We start from the raw sequence: 19,914 nt of genomic DNA on the forward strand, positions 1-19,914 counted from the left end.
TTACAGTAGTTTTCATTTCTTCTGAAAATTTCTGTGAAACAGAGTTCAGTTATTCTAGCAAAATTTGTGGGTGCCTGTAGGTGATTACATGCCACCCAGGATATAGCATCGAGACTGTGATTGGCCTCTGTATTCTCTGAGACACCAAAGTCAAGGGTATGCTTACTTATGTTGAAGTGGGAGGATGTGGTACTTCCCTCCATGTTTCTGCTGACTCGAAAAGACAACAGTTCAGCGTAACTCTGAATGGGGGAGAGTGCAGGAGTGGATCGCACTAGCTCTGTGGGGCCAGAGGTGGAGATAAAGACAGTTGCTTGTTTGCTAGTGGTTAATTAGCAGGTTTGTCTCAGAGCTCTTCCCGTGCTCTTCCCTATCAGTAACTTTAGGATCGACTGGCGATACCTGAAAAACATATGTCACCTGCTCTGACTCATCCAAGTTAAGAGTGAATCTCAGAAGTCTCAGGTTTCTTCAGGAAGTTGAGTTCAGAAATCTTTTATGAGATCAGGTTAAGGTGAATTTTTTCTACTGTAAACTTTAGTAATTGTCCACAACAAAGCAAATAGGCATATATTTATGATAAGGTTATGGATTTTGTTTTGTGATTGGGCATTTAGGAAGTCAAGATATTTTATAGCCATTTTCTCCACTAAAATTTTGAAAAAAGTTGAAATGTACAGTATTAGAAAATACACTAAAATAGATTAGGATTTCTTGGTCTGGGAGAAAGCAAGATGAAGAAGGAACGTGACTGAGGTTGAACGATTGTACTGGGCTTTGACAGGGCCGACACAGCGTCTCCCACTGGTGGGCTTCAGAACTGTAGGAAGCTTTCTAAACATTGTCCTCTGCTGCAGTAAGAGTCTGCGGGCTGGAGGCATACGCACAGAATGAAGGTTCTGTAAAGGCATAGGTTTTACAGTGCTAAACATTCATTGGGTTCTTTTCTGTGCTAAGTTTGTTACTACGTTATCTCACTTAATCTTCATAACAGCTTAAGTGGGGAGGTCTATTTATCCCCATTACACGGATTAGCAAACTTCAAGCTCATATAGGCTATATTATTTGTCCGAGATCACCCAGGCCAGAAACAGTGGAGCTGGGACTGAGAGTGGCTCCTTCATGGGGCACTGGGCAAGGCCCAGAGTGTCTGGAGACCACTGTTCGTGTTTCAGATTGCTGTCCCACAGAAGGAGCATAGTCAATAATACTGTAGTAACTGTGTATCGTGTCAGTGGGGTGCTAGACTTATCGGAGTGATCACTTCATAAGTTATATAAATGTTTAATCACTATGCTATACCCTAAAATTAAGATACTATTTTATGTCAACTGTAACTGAGTAAAAATTAAAAAAAAATCACTATCCCTTTTAAAATTACTTATACTAAAATCTAGGGATCCTCATGTAGCAGTCCTTGTGTTTTATTTTCTTTAGTAACTCTGTCTTCTTAAGTAGGTCATTATCATAGAGTGTTAGGGTGGCAACCTTGAAGGAGAATGACTGGACTGCAGCTTGCCCTCTGAGAAGATGAAAAGAAAATCACCAAGAGAGATCTTCTCACTCGTTTAGGGATAGTGAGAAGTTATTTTTGCTAATCTTGGATATCTTCAGGAAGGACCTCTAATAAAAGTTAAAACTATCCTTTGATAGACCATCTTAGTATATATTCTGGCAATCAGGAAGTTTATGTAAGAGCTGAAACCTCACCAATATGACTTCTTTTATAGGGGAAGTTAGAAAATGACTAATTACTACTAATGTAAAATTCCATTATTCACTTAAGTCACCCTGGAAAGTTCACTCGGTGGTTGTTAATTGAGTACCTGCTGTGTGCCAGGCATGATGCTGAATTGTACTGAATGTGATCTTAGAAATTGTCAAGGATAACACTAGGCAATCTAGCTATCCCGAATGGTTTAGAGTTAGATCTTTAATTTTTTTAAATAATAATGATGCACTCTATGTTATTTAATGCTTACACAACTCTCTGAGATAGTGTTATCATACCCGTTTTACAGATGAGGAAACTAAAGCTTACAACATTAAGAAACACACCCCACATCACACAGCAGAGCCTTGAAGACATGAGCTCCTCAAGAGAATGTTTTAATATAGTACCTTACAGTTATCTAAATGCTTGTACTTACATTATCTCATCTAATTTTATAAGCAAAAATAATAGTAGTTACTATTATATTCATTTTACAGATAGCAATAATCCCTTTTACTTGTTATATATATAATATTGCCAAGAGTGCCAGATAACTTACCATATAAGGTCTAGTTCATGTAATACTCACAGCTACTCCAATAAGCATCATTATTCCCATTTTGCAGATGAGGCCCCAAAAGTTTCAGTCACTTGGTTAGCACAGTGGGGAACTGTGTGATTCAAGCCTAGGCTTGTGTGCCTGGCCGAGTACATGTAACCACTTTGCTGTATCACTTTACCGTGTTGTGCTGTCTCATTTTCCATGTGGGGAACTAAGGCACAGAGAGCATGCTAACACAGCTGAGGTCGTACAGCTTGTAAATAGCAGAGCTGGACCTCAGCTCAGATCCTCTCATTAGAAAGCTGCTTGTTTGTTCAGCACTAAGGTGCCTTTCTCCACAAGGAGAACTGAAAGAGTGTATCAGTTCCCTAATTCCTTTGTGATACGTTTAGCTTTAGTAATTGTAGTTATTCTTTACATTTCTTTCTGTGTTTCCCATTTGGGGGTAGGGAGCCCCCCATACTACTGGCAACAACATGTTACAGTAGAGGACTGGGCATACAGGCTACTCGACCGCTCCGGAAGTCATCTGGGGAAGTTAGATTAGAACTCAAATCCAAATGTGACTGTGTGCCCAACTCGGTTAGCTCTGTAGTTCTTGAACTTTTTGTCTGTTGAAAATGTTGCTTGAAAGGAGGCCTTGCCTTTATTAGATTGCTTCTGGTGCTGTGAGGAATGCCTTTTTTTTCCATCTGAAGATCATTTACCATTTCTCTGAATAATGAATTACATTTATGGCTAAAGCAAGGAAGTCAGTATCAGATATGTAACAAGGACCACTCACTCAGATTTGAAGTGTTGCCAACCTATACAATCTCAGCCCTGAACATTTTAAAGTACAAAAGTTCATTATTTTAACAATCAAGTATCCTTTAGATTTCTAAAGGAAAAGTTTATGGTAACCATTTACAGTACTATACTTTTATTCAAATTGCAAACTCAGGTAAATGTCTCTTAAAATTGAATTGGATGAAATTTTTCTATATATTTGTTGATAGAGTAAATATCAGATAAATACCCAGATGTGTTTAATTATTTTGACTCAAGAAAAGTATGTCCTATTTAGAAAGTTTTTAAATAAATTGTTTCTGAATTGAACAAATAAACGAGAAATAGCTGAAACTAAATGACTTGGACTGTATAGAAAAACTGAAAGGCTTTAAAAGAGGAATCATCTTAGAAAAACCAATGTCTTGTTATTTTTATTTTTAGAGATAGACCAGAATTGTCTATTCAAATATATTAATAGTTTTTGAAAATTAAGCTTTTCATAGTCAGAAGCTGATAGGCGATGTGGGAATAATTGTAACCCCATTACGAATGAATGAGCTCCAGTGTAAACGTGTTTTAACCATGGGACAATCCCTATGTCAGCAAGAGGTGTTTTTTAGAGAGAAGAATTGATGCTTACTGAGTAGGGCCTCCTATGCTAGTCCTCTCTGCATTGTTTTCTCACGTAATTTTCACGCCCCTGTGATTCAGATATTATTACTCCCTCACCCCCTTTTGTAGATAAGGAAACTGAGGCTCAGAGTCACTGAGTACTTATTCCAAGATCACTCAGCTTGAAAGTAGAAGTCTCAGAACTTGAACCTAATTCAGAACATTCTAAAGTCCATGGATATTCTCATATACACAGCTGTTCTTGTGAATGGCCTGGTATATTAGAATGTTAAAAATTAACACAAATGTTTAAAATTAGCAAAAAAAATGTTAAGAGAAATTGGCTTATGACTCTGTTTGATTAGCTTTCAAGTAAGAACAAAACAGTTTGAAATATACACCTTTTTCAACCTGGAAACATATAGCAAATTTACCTTTTTTTCTTAATGTATACTGATTCTGATACATCTTCTTGGCCCTGAATTGAGTTTGTACTTCCAAGAAACTCCATAGAGATACATCAGAACATATTGTTAAAGCTCAGCAGTTAACCCTAACAAGTTGGCTGCCCACTATTTTTATTACAGTGACTGTAGGTAACACTAGGTCACATTCCAAACACATGACATCTTTTTAAACAGATTCCAAAAGGATTAGAGACATTTCCCTGTTCTCGTGTTTTGGGTCATTTTCTTACTGTCTGGATGGTAATGCAGCTTTTCAGTTCTTAACAGTAGTTGACTTTGAAACTAAGTTTTGTCTTTCCGTAAAGGTTATTTTCTGGAGTAACTTTACCCTGAGAATGATACAACCAGCTCCCCTCCATTCTGTCCTCCTCACTTGCTGCCTTCTCTGTTCTCATCTCTACCTGCAACTTCTTAACCCCGCGCCAGAAGTGCCATCCCATTGACCTGCCTGGAGAGAAAGTGCACTGTGCTAAAATGATGGAATCATGCATGTTAAAACCAAAACGCACATCTGAAAGAGAGTAGCTGGATGTGCAGCAGTAAGAAACAGCAGTCTACCTGTTCTTTAACCAAGTTAATTGTTCAAAAAACTTTTAAACTTAAAAAAAAGTAATGCATGTTCACTGGAGTAAATTAGAAAATACAGAAAATAAATAAAATGGAATTCAGCTTTGTAAAGATAACTGAAGCAGATTGTTTCCTAAGGACCATTAGACTTTCCAAACAGAAATATTTCTGTGAGAGACAGTAGTCCTTGTGTGTGATCCATTTCATTGCCCCCATAGTCTGCAAAGCTCTGTGCTATACAGGGCCTGAGAGGATGGGGCTGTAGGGAATAAATAGACCGTATGTATTCTTTTTTATTTTGGTTCTGCTTTCTTCTTTCTAACTTCGGTTTCACAGCAGCTGGTATACTAAAGATTTTTCTTCTTTCTCCCAGACCCCAGGCAGGCACAGTCTTCCCCACCGTGGTCCTATGACCAGTCTTATCCCTCCTACCTGAGCCAGATGACGTCCCCGTCCATTCACTCCACCACCCCGCTGTCTTCCACACGGGGCACTGGGCTTCCTGCCATCACCGACGTGCCCAGGCGCATTTCAGGTAAAGACCGTACTTTAACTGCAAACCCCGCTCCCGTGCAGGGGTGGGTTGGGGTCGCAGGAAGGGCCAAGTCTATCTTACCTATGCCCACAGTACCTCTCTATTAGATGCATGTGGGCAAGGCTTTGACAACTGGCAGACTGGGTCTTCTGAAATATGAGGTTTATCAAATACGTTAACATTTTAGGTCAGGAGACTGAAAATCCTCCAGAGATGGTATGATTCTCTTAAGATGATATTTAATGCCACCCAGTCTTAGTCCTGATGAACTGGAGCCCCACTGGTGGGCACTTGTCTCATAACGAGGGCCTTCTCCTGAGGGTCTCATGCCAGGCCTTCCTCTGCTTGTGTTCCTTTCTTTTCCTACCATCTGCCTGTAAATGAAATGACAGTTAGGGCGCAGCCCTCCATTTCCAAGGGCTTTTAAATCCCAAGAGTCCAAGCTAACCAGTTTCAAGAGAGAGCACCTGCAAACTTAAGATCCTTATCTAGTTATTTCAAGTGCAGTGAGGTCTGGAAGAGTCTTAAAAGGCAATTTGTGGCTTCTGAGCAGCCAACTGAAGACTGAGGCAGCCTTTCTGTGAGTCGCACAGCACACCGCTGTCGCCCTCAGGGCGGCGGCCCCCGTGCGCACACGTCCACTGTTCCAAAGGCACCACGAACGTCTGTGGCTAATGGTGGAAGCGCATGGGGTAAACAGCCAGGCCACTTCTCCACCATGGAGAATTCGTCACAGAGAGCCAGAATGTGTCCACGAAAACTTCAGACTGATGAGTCGACTTAAAGGCTCTTGGCCAACCGTAGGAGTCCTGTGAATAAAAAATAAATCTCTCAGTACACCCCCAATGTACATACCTCAGCATGCCCCAGCCTCCATAAATAAAGATGTAGGCCCACAGAGGCACACACAGCCGGACCCTGATTTGTCAGACACTCGTCTAGGCGTTCGGGCTCCCTGCACCTGTTTGACTCCTGGCCAGGTTAATGCCTTTCTTTCTTTGTCTTTGTGTTTCTGTCTCTGTTTCTCTCTCTCTTATTTTCTGCAAAGCTCGAAGCCGTTACTCACTCCGCTGAGTTGCATCACTGACAAGCTGAAGCTCCACCAGCAGGCTTGCAGGTTTTGATTAGTTCAGACTCCTTTATTTCTTTCAACTTGGGAGGAGGGAAGGCTTTGTTTCTCAAGCAAATAGCAGGAAAGGGCTCTGTGGTCCTAGTGCCTTCACATTTTCTGCAGCAGATGGACTCCTGTAGGGGTGAGTAGGGAAAGAAGAGGGGTGGAGGGAGAACCGCAAGATTCTTCGGAAAACCTTGTCGCCACTTTTCATTACGACTGCTGTTTCATGAATCACATACCATTTCCTAGGGAATTGTGCAGCGTATAGAGTTTTAGTTATCATTTCCCTGACTGGAATGACTATTTTCTTTAGACAAATATCGATTAAAGACACAGGAAAGGATGAGAAAGACACAGGGGGATAATGAGGGCTGATATGGACTCAAAGACACAGTGTTGGGTGGTGCTGAGTCAGCTCTGGTCATTCCTTTTGTGTTTTATACTAAGTCTGTTTTGTTTTACACATGGCCACCATCACACTTGTCAGATGGCAGATCTGTGCCATCTTGCTTCTGTTACAGGTCCTCTGGGGCTTTCATCTGTCCACCCGTCTGTGGCTGCCATAGCTCTGCTGTTTGTCCTCTGGCAGTACCTAGACTTCTGGGGGTGCTGGTAGCTTTAGAGACACTCACCCACGGCACTTTCTGACTGAGGCCTGTTTGCATGTGAATTCACTGGGAAAGACATTGAAAATAACTCTGAAAAAAATGCTGCACCTAGTGCAGTCATCACTGTTTATCATTTGCATGTGTAATATAGGACAGCTAGATTATTTTGAGTCTATTCACCAGCCACTACTTAAAACATTTCCATAAACAGAGGAGGTGGTAGGAGCAAAAACTGGTTAATTGATCTGAGGCCAAAGGTGGGACGGAGCCTCTGCTTTAAACTAGTTTAAAACTGAGTTTAGTCCAGTTTTTTCCTCCTGCCCCAAACATTTCTGTGAGTTGTTGCTGGCAAAGTTACACGGTGCTGGGGTGGGAGGTTCTGTATAAACATGAAAGTGAGGAGAACAGAAAATCCCTTCGGTCAGCATAGGCAGACAGGAGGAAAGAACTGGATGTGGACTGTCAGGGAACTGGAGGAATGCTGATGTACCTGGCCTTGCTCTCGCGTGTGGGGCTGTGCCCACACCCCAGAGTGCTATCTTCTGGACTTAGGGACTGAGTTATCTGGAATGAGCACTATTTTCACTTCCCTGGCGAGCAGTCCTAGGAAGTCCTTGGAGAGGAGCCTATCTCACAGGTTCCAAGGTATCAAGTTGCATAGTTTCTGTTTCAGTGTTATTCCCCTCAACATCTAGAGCTACCCCTAAGGTCCAGGACCCCGTTTCTCTGTCACACTGACAACTGAAATGCCAGCCTTCATCTCCATCTCTAAGCAGTCTTGCATCACTTCTTTTAGCGCTTCCCAGAACAGTTCTTGTGTTTGCGTGGGGTGTTTGTGTTTCTCACCTCCCTGTATGAAGGATGCACAAAATATTCTCATACCGTCATGGGTGGGAAAGAAAAAAATTCCTCACATACAGCAAGACAGGAGGGTCAGACTCAGGTTTGAATCCTAGCTCATACACATACAGGACAGGTTTGTTCATTCTTTGAAACTTAGTTTTATTGTTTTTAAAATAGGGATATATTTCTCTCTTAGGATTACTGTGAGGATTAAGTGAGATGCTTTACGTAACATGCTTAGGACAGGCCTGGCACACACATCACAGACTACAGCTGATCGTAGGAAGCTAAAACTGTTTTGTAAAAATTGTATGTCTATATGTAATTTGCAGGCAATCCCTGGCTTAAATGTATTAAGTAGGTTAAAATCTAATTTTTTTGTGGAGTATTATTTGTTTTATGAAATGGAGCACCACAGAGCATATGAAAAATAAAACCCTTTGAAATGAGTTTATTCATATGCATCTATAAAGCACTTACTGCTGTACCTAGCACGTACAAGTGCTCAGTACATGTCTGCCATTGTCATCATTATCATGCTGTAGATTTATCACAGATATTTATAGAGCTAAAAACAATGGGGAGCCATTCACACACAGTCAATAAAACCCTGAAAGGAAACAACTATTCAGTTATGATGTTGGAAAATAGAAAACGTTAAGTTACACTTACACATAAGAGAACATAGGAATAAAAGCAATGAGAAAGACCTTTCAGAAGGATGTGCTCCTGAAGAAATTCTGTTTCATCCTGAAAGACCATGCCAAAGAAAGACCACCATTTAATCATTTAAAGACTTTCAGAGGTCCAATTTTACAACTTCCTTTTGTTGGTATCCTTTCTTCTGAGTAATTTTTCAAGTATGGCTACAAATGCTAGAACTTAATGAATTAAAATAATGATGACGATGTTATGGTATATAGTTCCTATAGTTTTCCTAAATCCTTTATGGAAGCAAGGTGTAAATAAAATAATATTCATAATGGTATGTCACCCATAATCTCTACTGCAACAAAAGATGCAAAACCAGATGTCTTGAAGTTCATAGTTTGCAACACAAAATTCAGGAGATAGTTTCTTAACCTTGGACAACCTTAGATATTATAACAAGGGCAATAGCAGCCATTAGAGGTTAATGACTGATCAATAAATTATTGCCATGTGACTGATAGGGCCCACCTCATTAGAAGGAGGTGTGATGGGGAGAAGCAGCCCTGTAGGGATTTGTCCCCCTTCTGCACCATACTCACTGTGGGAACTGTGGCCTTAGCACACAGTAATCTGTATTTAAGGAACACCCCCGATCCTGAGTGATCTTACACGTTATCTCATTTTATCTTATATGCTCCTAAAAGAATCTTCACTGTACAGAGGTAGCCAAGTTGCAGAGCAAGGCGTGGCAAGGTGAGGACCAGTAAACTCGACAGCCACGGAGTGTCTTTATCGTCGTAATGTTATCACCCATAGTGTTTTTGATGTTCAAAGCACTCGTGAGGCTTGCCATAAAGATTGTAATTACTTTTCTGGAGCTCATTACAGAATACTATGTAAATAAATAATTACTGACTTTCAAAATGTATTTTATGTAATTATCCGACTATGAAAAGAAGTACAACTGTTTATTGAGCCTGATTATTTGACTTATGGGTCAGATTATGAGCCATTGTTAGCCTCCCCAAGGAGAGCATACATAGGTTGTGCGTAACTCCTCCCCTGTCCCCCCATCTGAGTGAAGTGGCTCAGGCTGAGCTATGTCTGTATCACTCTGGCATCCACGAGGTAGAAGGGATTTACACAGGTATTTTTTTCTGTGGTCTTGGTCACTGTGCCCATGGACCCCTCTGATGCTTTCTGGGGGTCTCTGGGAGACTTGGGATACAGGAGTTAGGAATGTGAGGGAAGGGTCCTACGTGTTCTCTGGCTCAGCTACTCTTGGGGAGGCCAATACATGTATGTATGATTTTCCTCTGTGTATGTAGGTCTTTTTTACATGAGACAGTTCAGAACTATAATCTTCTTGAAGAATGCTCTTTTTCCATCTAAGCAAATAGTCTTGAATTTCTTTCAGAATATTTGAATATCAAAAAAATTCCACTTAGTCAGCTACACAGGACATTAGAGATGTCTCCGTTTTTATGACTCTTAGTCACTAAACTATAATATTTTCAAAGGTCAGAATAAGCATTAGTGTAATAAATAAAATTACTAAAATTATTTTATTACCACCACAACATCTGGAAATTGCCAATGGAAGAAGCTTATTTGATTATTAAAGGTATATATGGGGGATTGTTTCATGTAATTTAAAAATTGGTGGTGTTTATAAAGTTCATTGAAACGTCCCTTGTAACAGAGTTTCTATCAAGTCCCCTGAACCAAGGTTTGAAACCAGCAGCTGCAGTAACATGCTGCACCTACATGGCCAGTTTTTTAGCAGGACCTCACTTAATCCATAGGAGGCAGAGACACCTTCAGAGAGGTTAAAAGGAAAACTCCAGCAATTAATACTAATAAACCAGAAGGCTGAAGCCACTATGATCAAACAGTAGAACATCTACTTTTTAGTACAGAACCATTCCTTTATTTAAGAGCCACCTGTTTGGTAGACACACCTCTGCCACAGCAGCCACAGGCAAGTGATTAATTTAATAGGAGCCACTTTTATTTTGAAGAAGTTCTATGTTTAAGGCCACAGAAGGGGAAGATATTAAATTTAATGTACCCTAAACAAAGGTGAGCCCTGTGTTACCAATTGAATGTTCAGTATTCTTCTCTGTTATATCAACTGTGATTTGTTGGGTTATTTTTGCATTCTGTAAATTGAACTTCATCTTGCCTTCTCTAAGAATAGGCTATCTTCTGACATGAGCAGAGAGTGTTTTTATTTTATTGCAGTGGGCCCAGGTTCAGGGCATACCTGGACCTCGGTTTACTATAACCTTTGAGTTGCTGGTGCTGAGGACCCAAGAAGTGGTTTCCATTCCTGCGAGGTCAGTTGGGGACAGTGTGTCCAGCTCACAAAGTTGACTAAACTTGGCTGTATGACTAGGTCCTGTTATTTGTAGTTAGACTAAGGTCCCGAAGCTCAGAATGAAATTTGTGTGCATGGTTTGACTCTGATTTTATACATAGCTCTTGTCAGATGTTTTGTGAGGATTTATTTTTGATGCGTGTATAACCACTCACACATGGAGAAAAGGTTTAGTAGTGGAGGGAACCGTGGTTATGCAGGGATGGCAAAGACATGGTTATAAATTTTACTGAAAGATTTGCTGCAATCCTTTCCTTTTCTTAAAAGAAAACTTGGGAACTTGCAACTCACTTCACCAAAAGTATTGAAGTTAATTTTCTAATGACACAGTGGCTTTTGTGGTTCCCTGGGATCCGAGAAAAGGGCGGAGGCATTCTAACTGAGGGAACCTGAGTTTTAGTTTCATCATCACTAAAGATTCAGTGCACTGTTCTCAGCTATGTCAGTGAACTTATTGCACCTCAGTGGTCTCGTGTAAGTGAGTTCTTCAGAAGTGCCCATCCATCTGTCTTGGAGGTTCTGCCAGGAGTAGGGTGGTGTCCGGCCAGGGATTTGTTGTTCTTAGGACTTTTAGAAAAGAAAGCTTGCCTTCCCTAATGAATGCTTGTGAAAAACTAAGTTATGTCATTAGCATCAAGAGAGTAGAAACATACCACTATATAAATTTATTTTTTAATTAATACTTTATTGTTTTAGAGCAGTTTTAGGTTTACAGGAAAGTTGAGTGTTATATTTGCCCCCTCCCCCACCTTCTGTTATTATTAACCTCTTGCAGTTGTGTGGTATTTGTTACAATAGATAAACCAATGTTGGTACATTATCATTAACCATAGTTTACATGAAGATGCACTGTCAGTGTTGTGCACTCCTATGGGTTTTGCCAAAAGCATTAAATGCCATGTATGCGTCATTACAGAGTCATACCGAACAATTGCAGTGCTCTAAAAAGGCCCTGTGCTCACCTGTTCATCCCTCTCCATCTGCCCCCACAGCCCCTGGGAACCACCGATTTTTTTCCTGTCTCTGTATTTTTACCTTTTCCAGGATGTCATGTAATTGGAATCACATAGCATGCAGAGTTTTCAGAGTGGTTTCTTTCTCTTAGCAATGTGCTTTTAAAGCTTCTTCTTTATCTTTTCATGGCTTGATAGTTTATTTCTTTTTACCATTGAAAATTCCACTGTAGGGATGTTCTGATATTTTTAAAAACATCAAAACTGCTCTCACTGAACTTAGGGATACCACCACACCATTTCCTTTTGTTGCTGCTTTGTCAGTGGTATTTCTTTTTAGAAAGCATTTTGTGCATTCCTTCCTGGACAAACACTGCGTCTGCCATAGCAGTTGTCACCAAATGGTCCAGACCATGGCTCTCCATATCTTTGGTCCATTTTTATTCTTATCTTTTTAATTTTTATTTTTTGGGAGGGAGAGAGAGAGAGAGAAACATCAATGTTCGGTTGCTGGGGGCCGTGGCCTGCAACCCAGGCATGTGCTCTGACTGGGAATGGAACCTGCGACGCTTTGGTTCGCAGCCCACGCTCAATCCACTGAGCTATGCCAGCCAGGGCTTGGTCCATTTTTAAATTAAATTGCTTCTTTAGTTTTGCCCATAGACAAATTGCTAAGCATTTACCTTTAGGTGGTCACTCATATCAATTCAAGAACAGAACAGACCCAGCTGAAAATCAACAATCCATTTATGTGGCTACTTAGCTGCCTCCTCAAATATTCAACTCTGCTTCCTCAAATATTCAACTCTTCTAGGTAGAGGATTTCCCTTTCTCTTGGGGATGCCAAGAGTTCCTAAAGTATGCTGTACTGTCTCCCACTTCCATGCCTGTCCACTTGTCTGCATCATGGGGCACGGCCCTGATGGTTCTTCTCCAACATCCCTTTCCCAACTGCCACTCTCCTCCACTTTCCTCACAATGCATCACTCTTTCCTGTACATACATCCATTTTTCATCTGCACATTGGATGCACCTCTAATGTGTACATATCTTCCTTTAGTATCATAATTTGATTGCATTCCTTTCCCCTTTTATAGGGGGTAAGCTTCTCAAGGACTCTAACTGTGTCTTACATATTTTATATTTTTGTTTATTTTTTAGAGAGGGGGAGAGAGGGAGAAAGAGAGAGAAACATCAATGTGTGGTTGCCTCTCATGTACCCCACACTGGGAACTTGCCCCACCCAGGCATGTGCCCTGACTGGGAATTGAACCAGCAACCCTTTGGTTCACAGGTCAGCACTCAAACCACTGAGCCATACCAGCCAGGGTGTGTGTGTTACATATTAGTGAATCCTTATAACCTAGCACAGTTTTTAGCACATAGTAGGTGCTCAGTAAATGGTTATTGAAACAAATATAAGAAAGAAGGTGGGAAAAAGGGGAAGATAAGCATATAGAAGAAAAAGGGAAGGAGAAAGGGAAAAAGAAGATTTTGTTCACCTGGAACAACAAAGAAAGGGCAAAACAAGAGAAACTTTTGTTGGTGATAAGGACAGGAAATAGCACAGTAAGACTGTGCATAAGCAGTATGTATTTTTATCTCCAAGTCTTTTTGCAATGTGTTTCATATTTAGAGCACATATCAAGACTACATCTGTTTCCAGAACTTGCTGCTAACAGTTAGTAATAATGCCAAAACATACTTTAGGTCCAGCTTGAAACCAAATGATCAAATAGAACTTTTTATTTCTAATTTAGAGTCTGACATTAATTATAGCCATCATGTAATAAAGTGTCAAAGTCTTTTCTGAGAAAATGATAGAAATTATATTAACTAGGCTGTAAACTGAAGCAAAACTATTCCTCTAAAACAAAGCAAAAGATCTGGTTTTGACAATTGTCATTTCTCAAAGTCTTACCTTCTTCAGACTGAATTTTTGCTAGATTTCCCATTCATTCCCCTTCCCACTCAGTGGTCCCTGGGCACGCTGCAGGGTGTCAGTGCCCTTGTCGACTGGAACCCAGAACCGAGCTCCTTTGTTCTTGGCCTCTGTTAATACAGGTGGGAGTGGCTGAGGTGCCATGGTAACCATGCTGCAGTTTTCTCCTATTAGCCACCTCCATCCAGGTGCATGTCTTCCATCTTTTACTTGTGCAGATTTTTTAGTTCCAAGTTTGATAATTTATAGTTATTCCTATTAACTTTATCTTATTTAATTCAGGTAATAGTCTCTGCCTCTCAGGAACTTTTCGGATGTTTGTAATGTCACCCAGTATATCAGTAGACTTTTTCATTCCTTCCTACCTGGAAGGAATTCATTTCCATCATTTCAGGTCAGTGCAACAAACACTTGATACATACTTAAAATGAGCTTAGGCAGGCAATGAGTAAAAGTGATTAGAGGACATTGTCTCTGCCCTCAGGAAACTTTTAGTCTCACTTAGGAGATGACATATTGCAAATATGACACAGTGAGTCACACTCTGGCAACAGCCTGTCTAGATGCCAGAATATGCAAATCATGCTCAGGATTTTAGTGAAACGAGATCTCTTTTGCTCCTCTGCATGACCGACTTAAACCCTTCTTTAGGAAATTAAAAACAAAAATTCGGTTCCATTCTGCTCAGATTATGCTTTAGTCTGAGTTGCCTCAAAGGTTACATTTTTCAACTGAAAAAAATTACACTTGTTGACATGTGTGGTTTCATAATGTTTCATAAGATAGGACAAAAATATATAAGACCTTATCTTTCCTTAGCAAGATGGAAAGCTCCTTTAGGCTAAGGGCCTGGACTTGTAATCCTCCACTATCTCTCTGTGTAACTCCTCCTTTCATGCTCTGCCTGTAGATGCTCATGGGGAGAACTTGCATGCAGAGCACGGACTACCCCATGTCACTGCTGCATGCTCCAGGATTACTTATGCCCAGATGGTGGTTAGCAATGGGCTCCTAGGTCTAGAAGTGGGACTGCATAGGAGACCAATGACAATTGCCATAGACCTGAATTTCATATTCCATCCACAATTACATTCCTAGCAAGTTACTATATCATAAAATTTTCGACTCTCTTTAGAGGAAGCAACACTGTTAACTCTATGCTGTAACACACACATGCACATATGTATGTATTCACCTCGTCATCACATTAGAATGAATATATTCATACATATAAATTGTCTTGGCAAGCCCGTTATTTGGGATCTTAATAAATATCAGCTAAGGTACCACTTACTTTTTCAAGAAAAACAGGACCATTGAAACCCCCAAGTCTTAGTACCATTTTGGGTTTTCACTGAGCATTGATTTCCGAGGGATCAGTGATTGATCCCTGCTGGCAGAAAAGGGAGCGAGAAGCTGCATGATTGTTTTCAGTTGGTGTTCAGGTTTGTTAATGCACAGAAATGGTGCTAGAGGGAGACCTAGGGAGATATATTTGAAAGAGGTGACTAAACATGTAAAAAACTTTGCTTATAATTAAAATCCTACATGAGAAAATGCAGATGATAGCACTTTAATTGTTCAAAGTCATTTTTGTATAGTTTTTTGAGTATTTTAAAACCATTTTCAGACTCCTTTTATTTTTGGTTTGTTTTCTTAAAGAACCAACAGGAAGGTACATGTTATGAAACTGAGTCAGAATTTAATAACTTGTTCTGGGGCAGATCTAGGAACCCATTTGACTGTATTGTCTCAATTATTATTTTTGATGTGACTCTCAAGAGATTTATAAATCTCTAAATTCATGAAAGTAATGTAAATTAAAATAAAATGCTGCTCAGGCAGCATTATCCCTGACTGTCTCAGAGGATGTCTTCAGCTGGAAGATGTCATATTTTTCCCAGAGGAACCTTGGCCTGAAGTGACCGACTCAGAAGCATGGCAGCCAAGCATGGCAGACGAGAATAAGACCAGTGCTTCTGAACCCCGAGTTCACCGCTCTTTCCCCAGCCGAAGCAGTCACCGTCGTAGTGCCCTATTGTAATTAGTAATAATGCTGTGGTTGATGGAATAATAACAAATATAATGATGGTTATAAACTTTCCACCCTGTGCCAAGGAGAGCAGTGATTCATGATAAATCAATAAGAAGCCCATTGATGTGGTCCCAATAAACCCATGCATAATTAAGAAGAACCCTCTCTAAATAAAAACTACAAAGGAAATAAAGACAGGCTTGGAAAAGAAAAAAATGTCTGAATAGTTTCGTGGCACTCATCATTAAAAAAATGAACCTTGTAAGCTCCCAAACTGCGCCATAGGAAAATAGTACATTTTCAGTGTTGTTTAAAAGTGCGATGGAATATTGGCCAAAAGGTCCAAAAAAGGAAAGAGTTTGACCCTCAGATAGTTGACAGGGAAAGTTAAAGTTCTTTTCCAATCTCAGAGGTCAGTAGGTGTCGCAGGTACTGCACCTTTGAAGCAGGAGTTGGGTCTTGGCTTTTCATTCACTCTGACGCTCTCCGTCTTTTGATCAGTACATTCAGACCATTGACCCTCAAAGTGATCATTGATAGAGTTGGATTAGTATCTACCATATTTGTTACTGTTTTCTCCTTATTGCCCATGTTCTTTATCCTATTTTTTCTTTTGCGGTTTTAATTGAGTGTTTTATATGATTCCATTTTCTCTCCTTTGTTATCATATCAGTTATGCTTCTTTTTTAACCCTTTTTTAGTGATTGCCTCAGAGTTTGCAATATATATTTACTACTCCAAGTTTATTTTCAGTAACACCATACCATGTCACCGGTAGTATGAATACCTTATAAACATCTGTGTGTAGGTGTTGTGTGGATAAAAGTTTTCAACTCCTTTGGGTAAATGCCAAGGAGTGCACCCCCCACTCATTACATAGTGAAAGTATATTTAGTTTTGTAAGAAACTGTCTCCCAAAGAGGCTGTACCATTCTTCATTCCCACCAGCAATTAATGAGCTTTCTCACTGCTCTGCATTATCTATGTGTCTTTATTTAAAGTGGGTTTCTTATAGACAACATACAGTCGGGTCTTGTTTTGTGGTGTGGTGAGGAAGAAACATTCAAGCTGAGATCTAACAATCTGTGTCTTAATTAGTACATTAAGCCTTTAACATCCAAAGTGATTATTGATATAGTTGGGTTAATATCCCTTTGAAGGGTTAGTCAGACCTCAGATAATCTGTTTAATCCAGCAAATGATCGGAGCTTTTATAAAATTGTGACATGCATCTCAAAGTGAACCCAACACTGATAAAATAGCAGTTGCTCAATAAAATTGTGTTAATTAATTTTGTTTATCAGAAAACATTTCTTCAAATCTCAGTCATGTGGCATGGTGACTAAACACTCAGAATTATTGGCATTGTGTTAAAAATAGTACTTGGTTGGGAATTGAGGAACCTGTGATCTAATTTTGATATTCTTGAGCAGGTCATTTAACTTCTATGTGTCTTAGTTTCCTCATTTGTAAAATGAGTTAGTTGGGCCAGATATTCTCTAAAGTACATCATAAAGCTTTGAACATCTGTGAATCTAAAATAAGGTCTGAAAGGGTAAGTTTTATTGTAGAAAGCTTCAGTAATCAGCACATCAGAAAACCAGATACTTATTCTGAATAAATTCTCATTTATAACAAGAATAAAGGCTATTATAGCATTTGATTTATGAACTAAATTAATAGGAACAACTACTATAGATGTCAAGAAAAGCTAGCCTTGTACTTCAGTTGATTCTGAAGAGAAGCCACCTAACATGGAGTTAATTAAAGCTGAAGAACTATGCATTTAAACCTCGACCACAACTGAACTTCTGTTCAAGGTGAAGCCTTATATGTGTGCGTGTGTGTCAGAGGATGCAGACAGATTTAAGAACCCCAGCTTTAGTTTAATATCAGGGAATTTTATTTTATTGGCATTTTACATGCCCTTGAGTGGTTTTATGTAACTAACCTGTTACACCATTTTTACCTGGGAAGGGTTATAATGAAGTGTAATGCATCTAACTGGAGAAACGAGAATCTTATAATCTAAAGGTTACTAAAACAAAAGAACTGGTGAATTCTGTTAATAATAGAATAAATGGGATCAGAGGACCAGATTTTCTATGTTAGATAATTTAGATACAGTTCGAGAAAATGCGATTAGAATGACAACGATTCTGGTAGTGGAACATTGCTATCAAAATATCATTGGTATTTTATGACCACATGATAAAAATCTTTATTAATACAAATTATTACCAACATTAAATTACCTCATTTAGTTGAGACTCTTCTAGCCACTGGAGACAGAGCAAGAAGGAGACAGAAAGGCTCAGGAAGCTTTTTCTACTGGCACATGGTATAGTGACGAGACACAGTCTTTGCAGCCAGACTCGCTGTGTTTACACCCAGGCTTCCTCACTCACTAGCTTTGTGGGCTTGGGTGTGTTCCTTAGCTTGTCTGTACCACAACTTCTTCACCTGTAAAATGGGCTAATAATAATAATAACACCACCAACCTGTTATGAAGACTAAGGGTGATTAATATATGTAAAGCCCTTAGAATAATGCCTGGTACTCAATAAATGTTAGGTGTTACTGGGAAGGGGTAGGCATTTGAAAATAAGAAAGCATTATCCAGGGTTACGTACTGTAAAAAAGGTAAAATAGTGTGATGTAATGAGGAAGAAACATTTAAGCTGAGATCTAAGTAGCAAGAAGGAGGTAGCCCTGTGAAGATCACTCTAGGCAGTGGGGAAGGCCAGTGCGAGGGCCCTGCGGTGGGGAGAAGAGTGCCGGGCAGCTGGGCTGAAGCCAGAGAGAGAGCCCGCTCCAGGTCACACAGGGCCTCTGCTCGTCAGGATTAGATGTTTGGATTTGCTGGCATGTGCAGTGATGAGCCATTGGCAGATTTTAGGCTGGGTCACGATAAAAATGGATTTCTATTTTCAAAAGATCACTCCGGCTATTCAGGGGAGAATTCTGTGAGAGGATGAGGAAGGAGGCAGGATTGTGACCACCAGTGCCTGCGGGCAGTGGGGAGGGAGCCTCTGGATTGGAGAGGGTATTTGGTCTGTTCCATCCAAATGTTTCAGTAATGCTTTCTCTCAATTGTTAGTTTGCTTTAAAAGGAATAATGTTGCACCTTATAAATTTTTAGTTAATGTTTAGACATTGCTCATATACCCCATAATGAAGTGGTAATTCAGGAATTGCTTGATTTATTAAGTGAATTCAGAACCACCAGTCTGGAAAATTCAGGCCAGAAATCCATTTTGAGGGTTTAAATGTTTGGGTTGGTTGTTTTTTTTCATTGACACATTAATCTGCTTATTTCCCATAGCTCCCCTTCCTTGGCATTGTGCAAACCCAGATTTCAGAGCAGCGAAATGCAATGATGAGATTAATTTGGGTGGTTAACCAGCATTATATGTTCCTGTCATCCTCTTAGAATGTAGGTAGTTTGATTTTATATCTTGGATAGTCTTCATACACACCAATTCATTTTACTGCCTTTAGTATGGAAAGAAATGAAAATCACTAGCTTGGTGTGACCAAGCTGGCTATACAGGTGCTCGTTAGGTGGTCACACTGGGAAGTGTGGGACAATAACCTGAAAGTGAGCAGACCCCTGGGCCAGGGGCCAGTGGTTAGTTACAGCAGGCCTGCAAACTAACGTCCTGCATTTAAGAAGAGTAAAGCCGAGTGAGATACCAGTGCTTATCCTCGCTGAGTGGAGACAACACCCAGGACCGCTTCTCCCCAGAGGACTGAGAAACTGGGGCATATCTTAAATTGGAAGGAACTCGATAAGGGATGAGGAACATGTTCTAAGCAGAATCTCATAAATACAAACTAAGGTTAAAGGAGAAACCTTTAAATAGCTGAAACTATTTGTATAACTGTTGTAGTCAGCTGTCATTCCTTTCTTAGATCCTTTGGCTGCACCTTCAAAAGATATTCTTTCCCCCTCCCCCAAACCTTCAATTGATGGTTCTAGTAATGCGCTTTAGGATCTTATGAAATTATGAGCAGTTCTTATATTTCCTGTTTAAAAAGTAACTAAAGTCTTGTTCTCCATGGACACAAGCTTCTTTTTTCTGGGATCCCAAGGTGCAAAGGTATATGTACAGAAAACAGTTACAAACATTTGTTTGCTTTAAATCTAGGTCTGGGAA

The 19,914-nt window shown here is 40.0% G+C and overlaps 1 protein-coding gene across 6 annotated transcripts in view; it reads left to right on the plus strand.

Moving 5' to 3' along the window:
- RUNX2 (RUNX family transcription factor 2) overlaps positions 1-19,914 on the plus strand; it is a 164,491-nt gene that overhangs the window by 123,569 nt on the left and 21,008 nt on the right. For all 6 annotated transcript variants that reach the window (XM_045842954.1, XM_045842951.1, XM_045842952.1 and 3 more), the window contains one exon: positions 5,067-5,228. In XM_045842954.1, coding sequence (XP_045698910.1) covers positions 5,067-5,228 — 162 coding nt within the window. The remainder of the gene's footprint in view (positions 1-5,066; positions 5,229-19,914) is intronic.

This window comes from Phyllostomus hastatus, unplaced genomic scaffold (genome assembly GCF_019186645.2).
Source record: "Phyllostomus hastatus isolate PE091 unplaced genomic scaffold, TTU_PhHast_1.1 phas_contig_40, whole genome shotgun sequence".
NCBI lineage: Eukaryota > Metazoa > Chordata > Mammalia > Chiroptera > Phyllostomidae > Phyllostomus > Phyllostomus hastatus.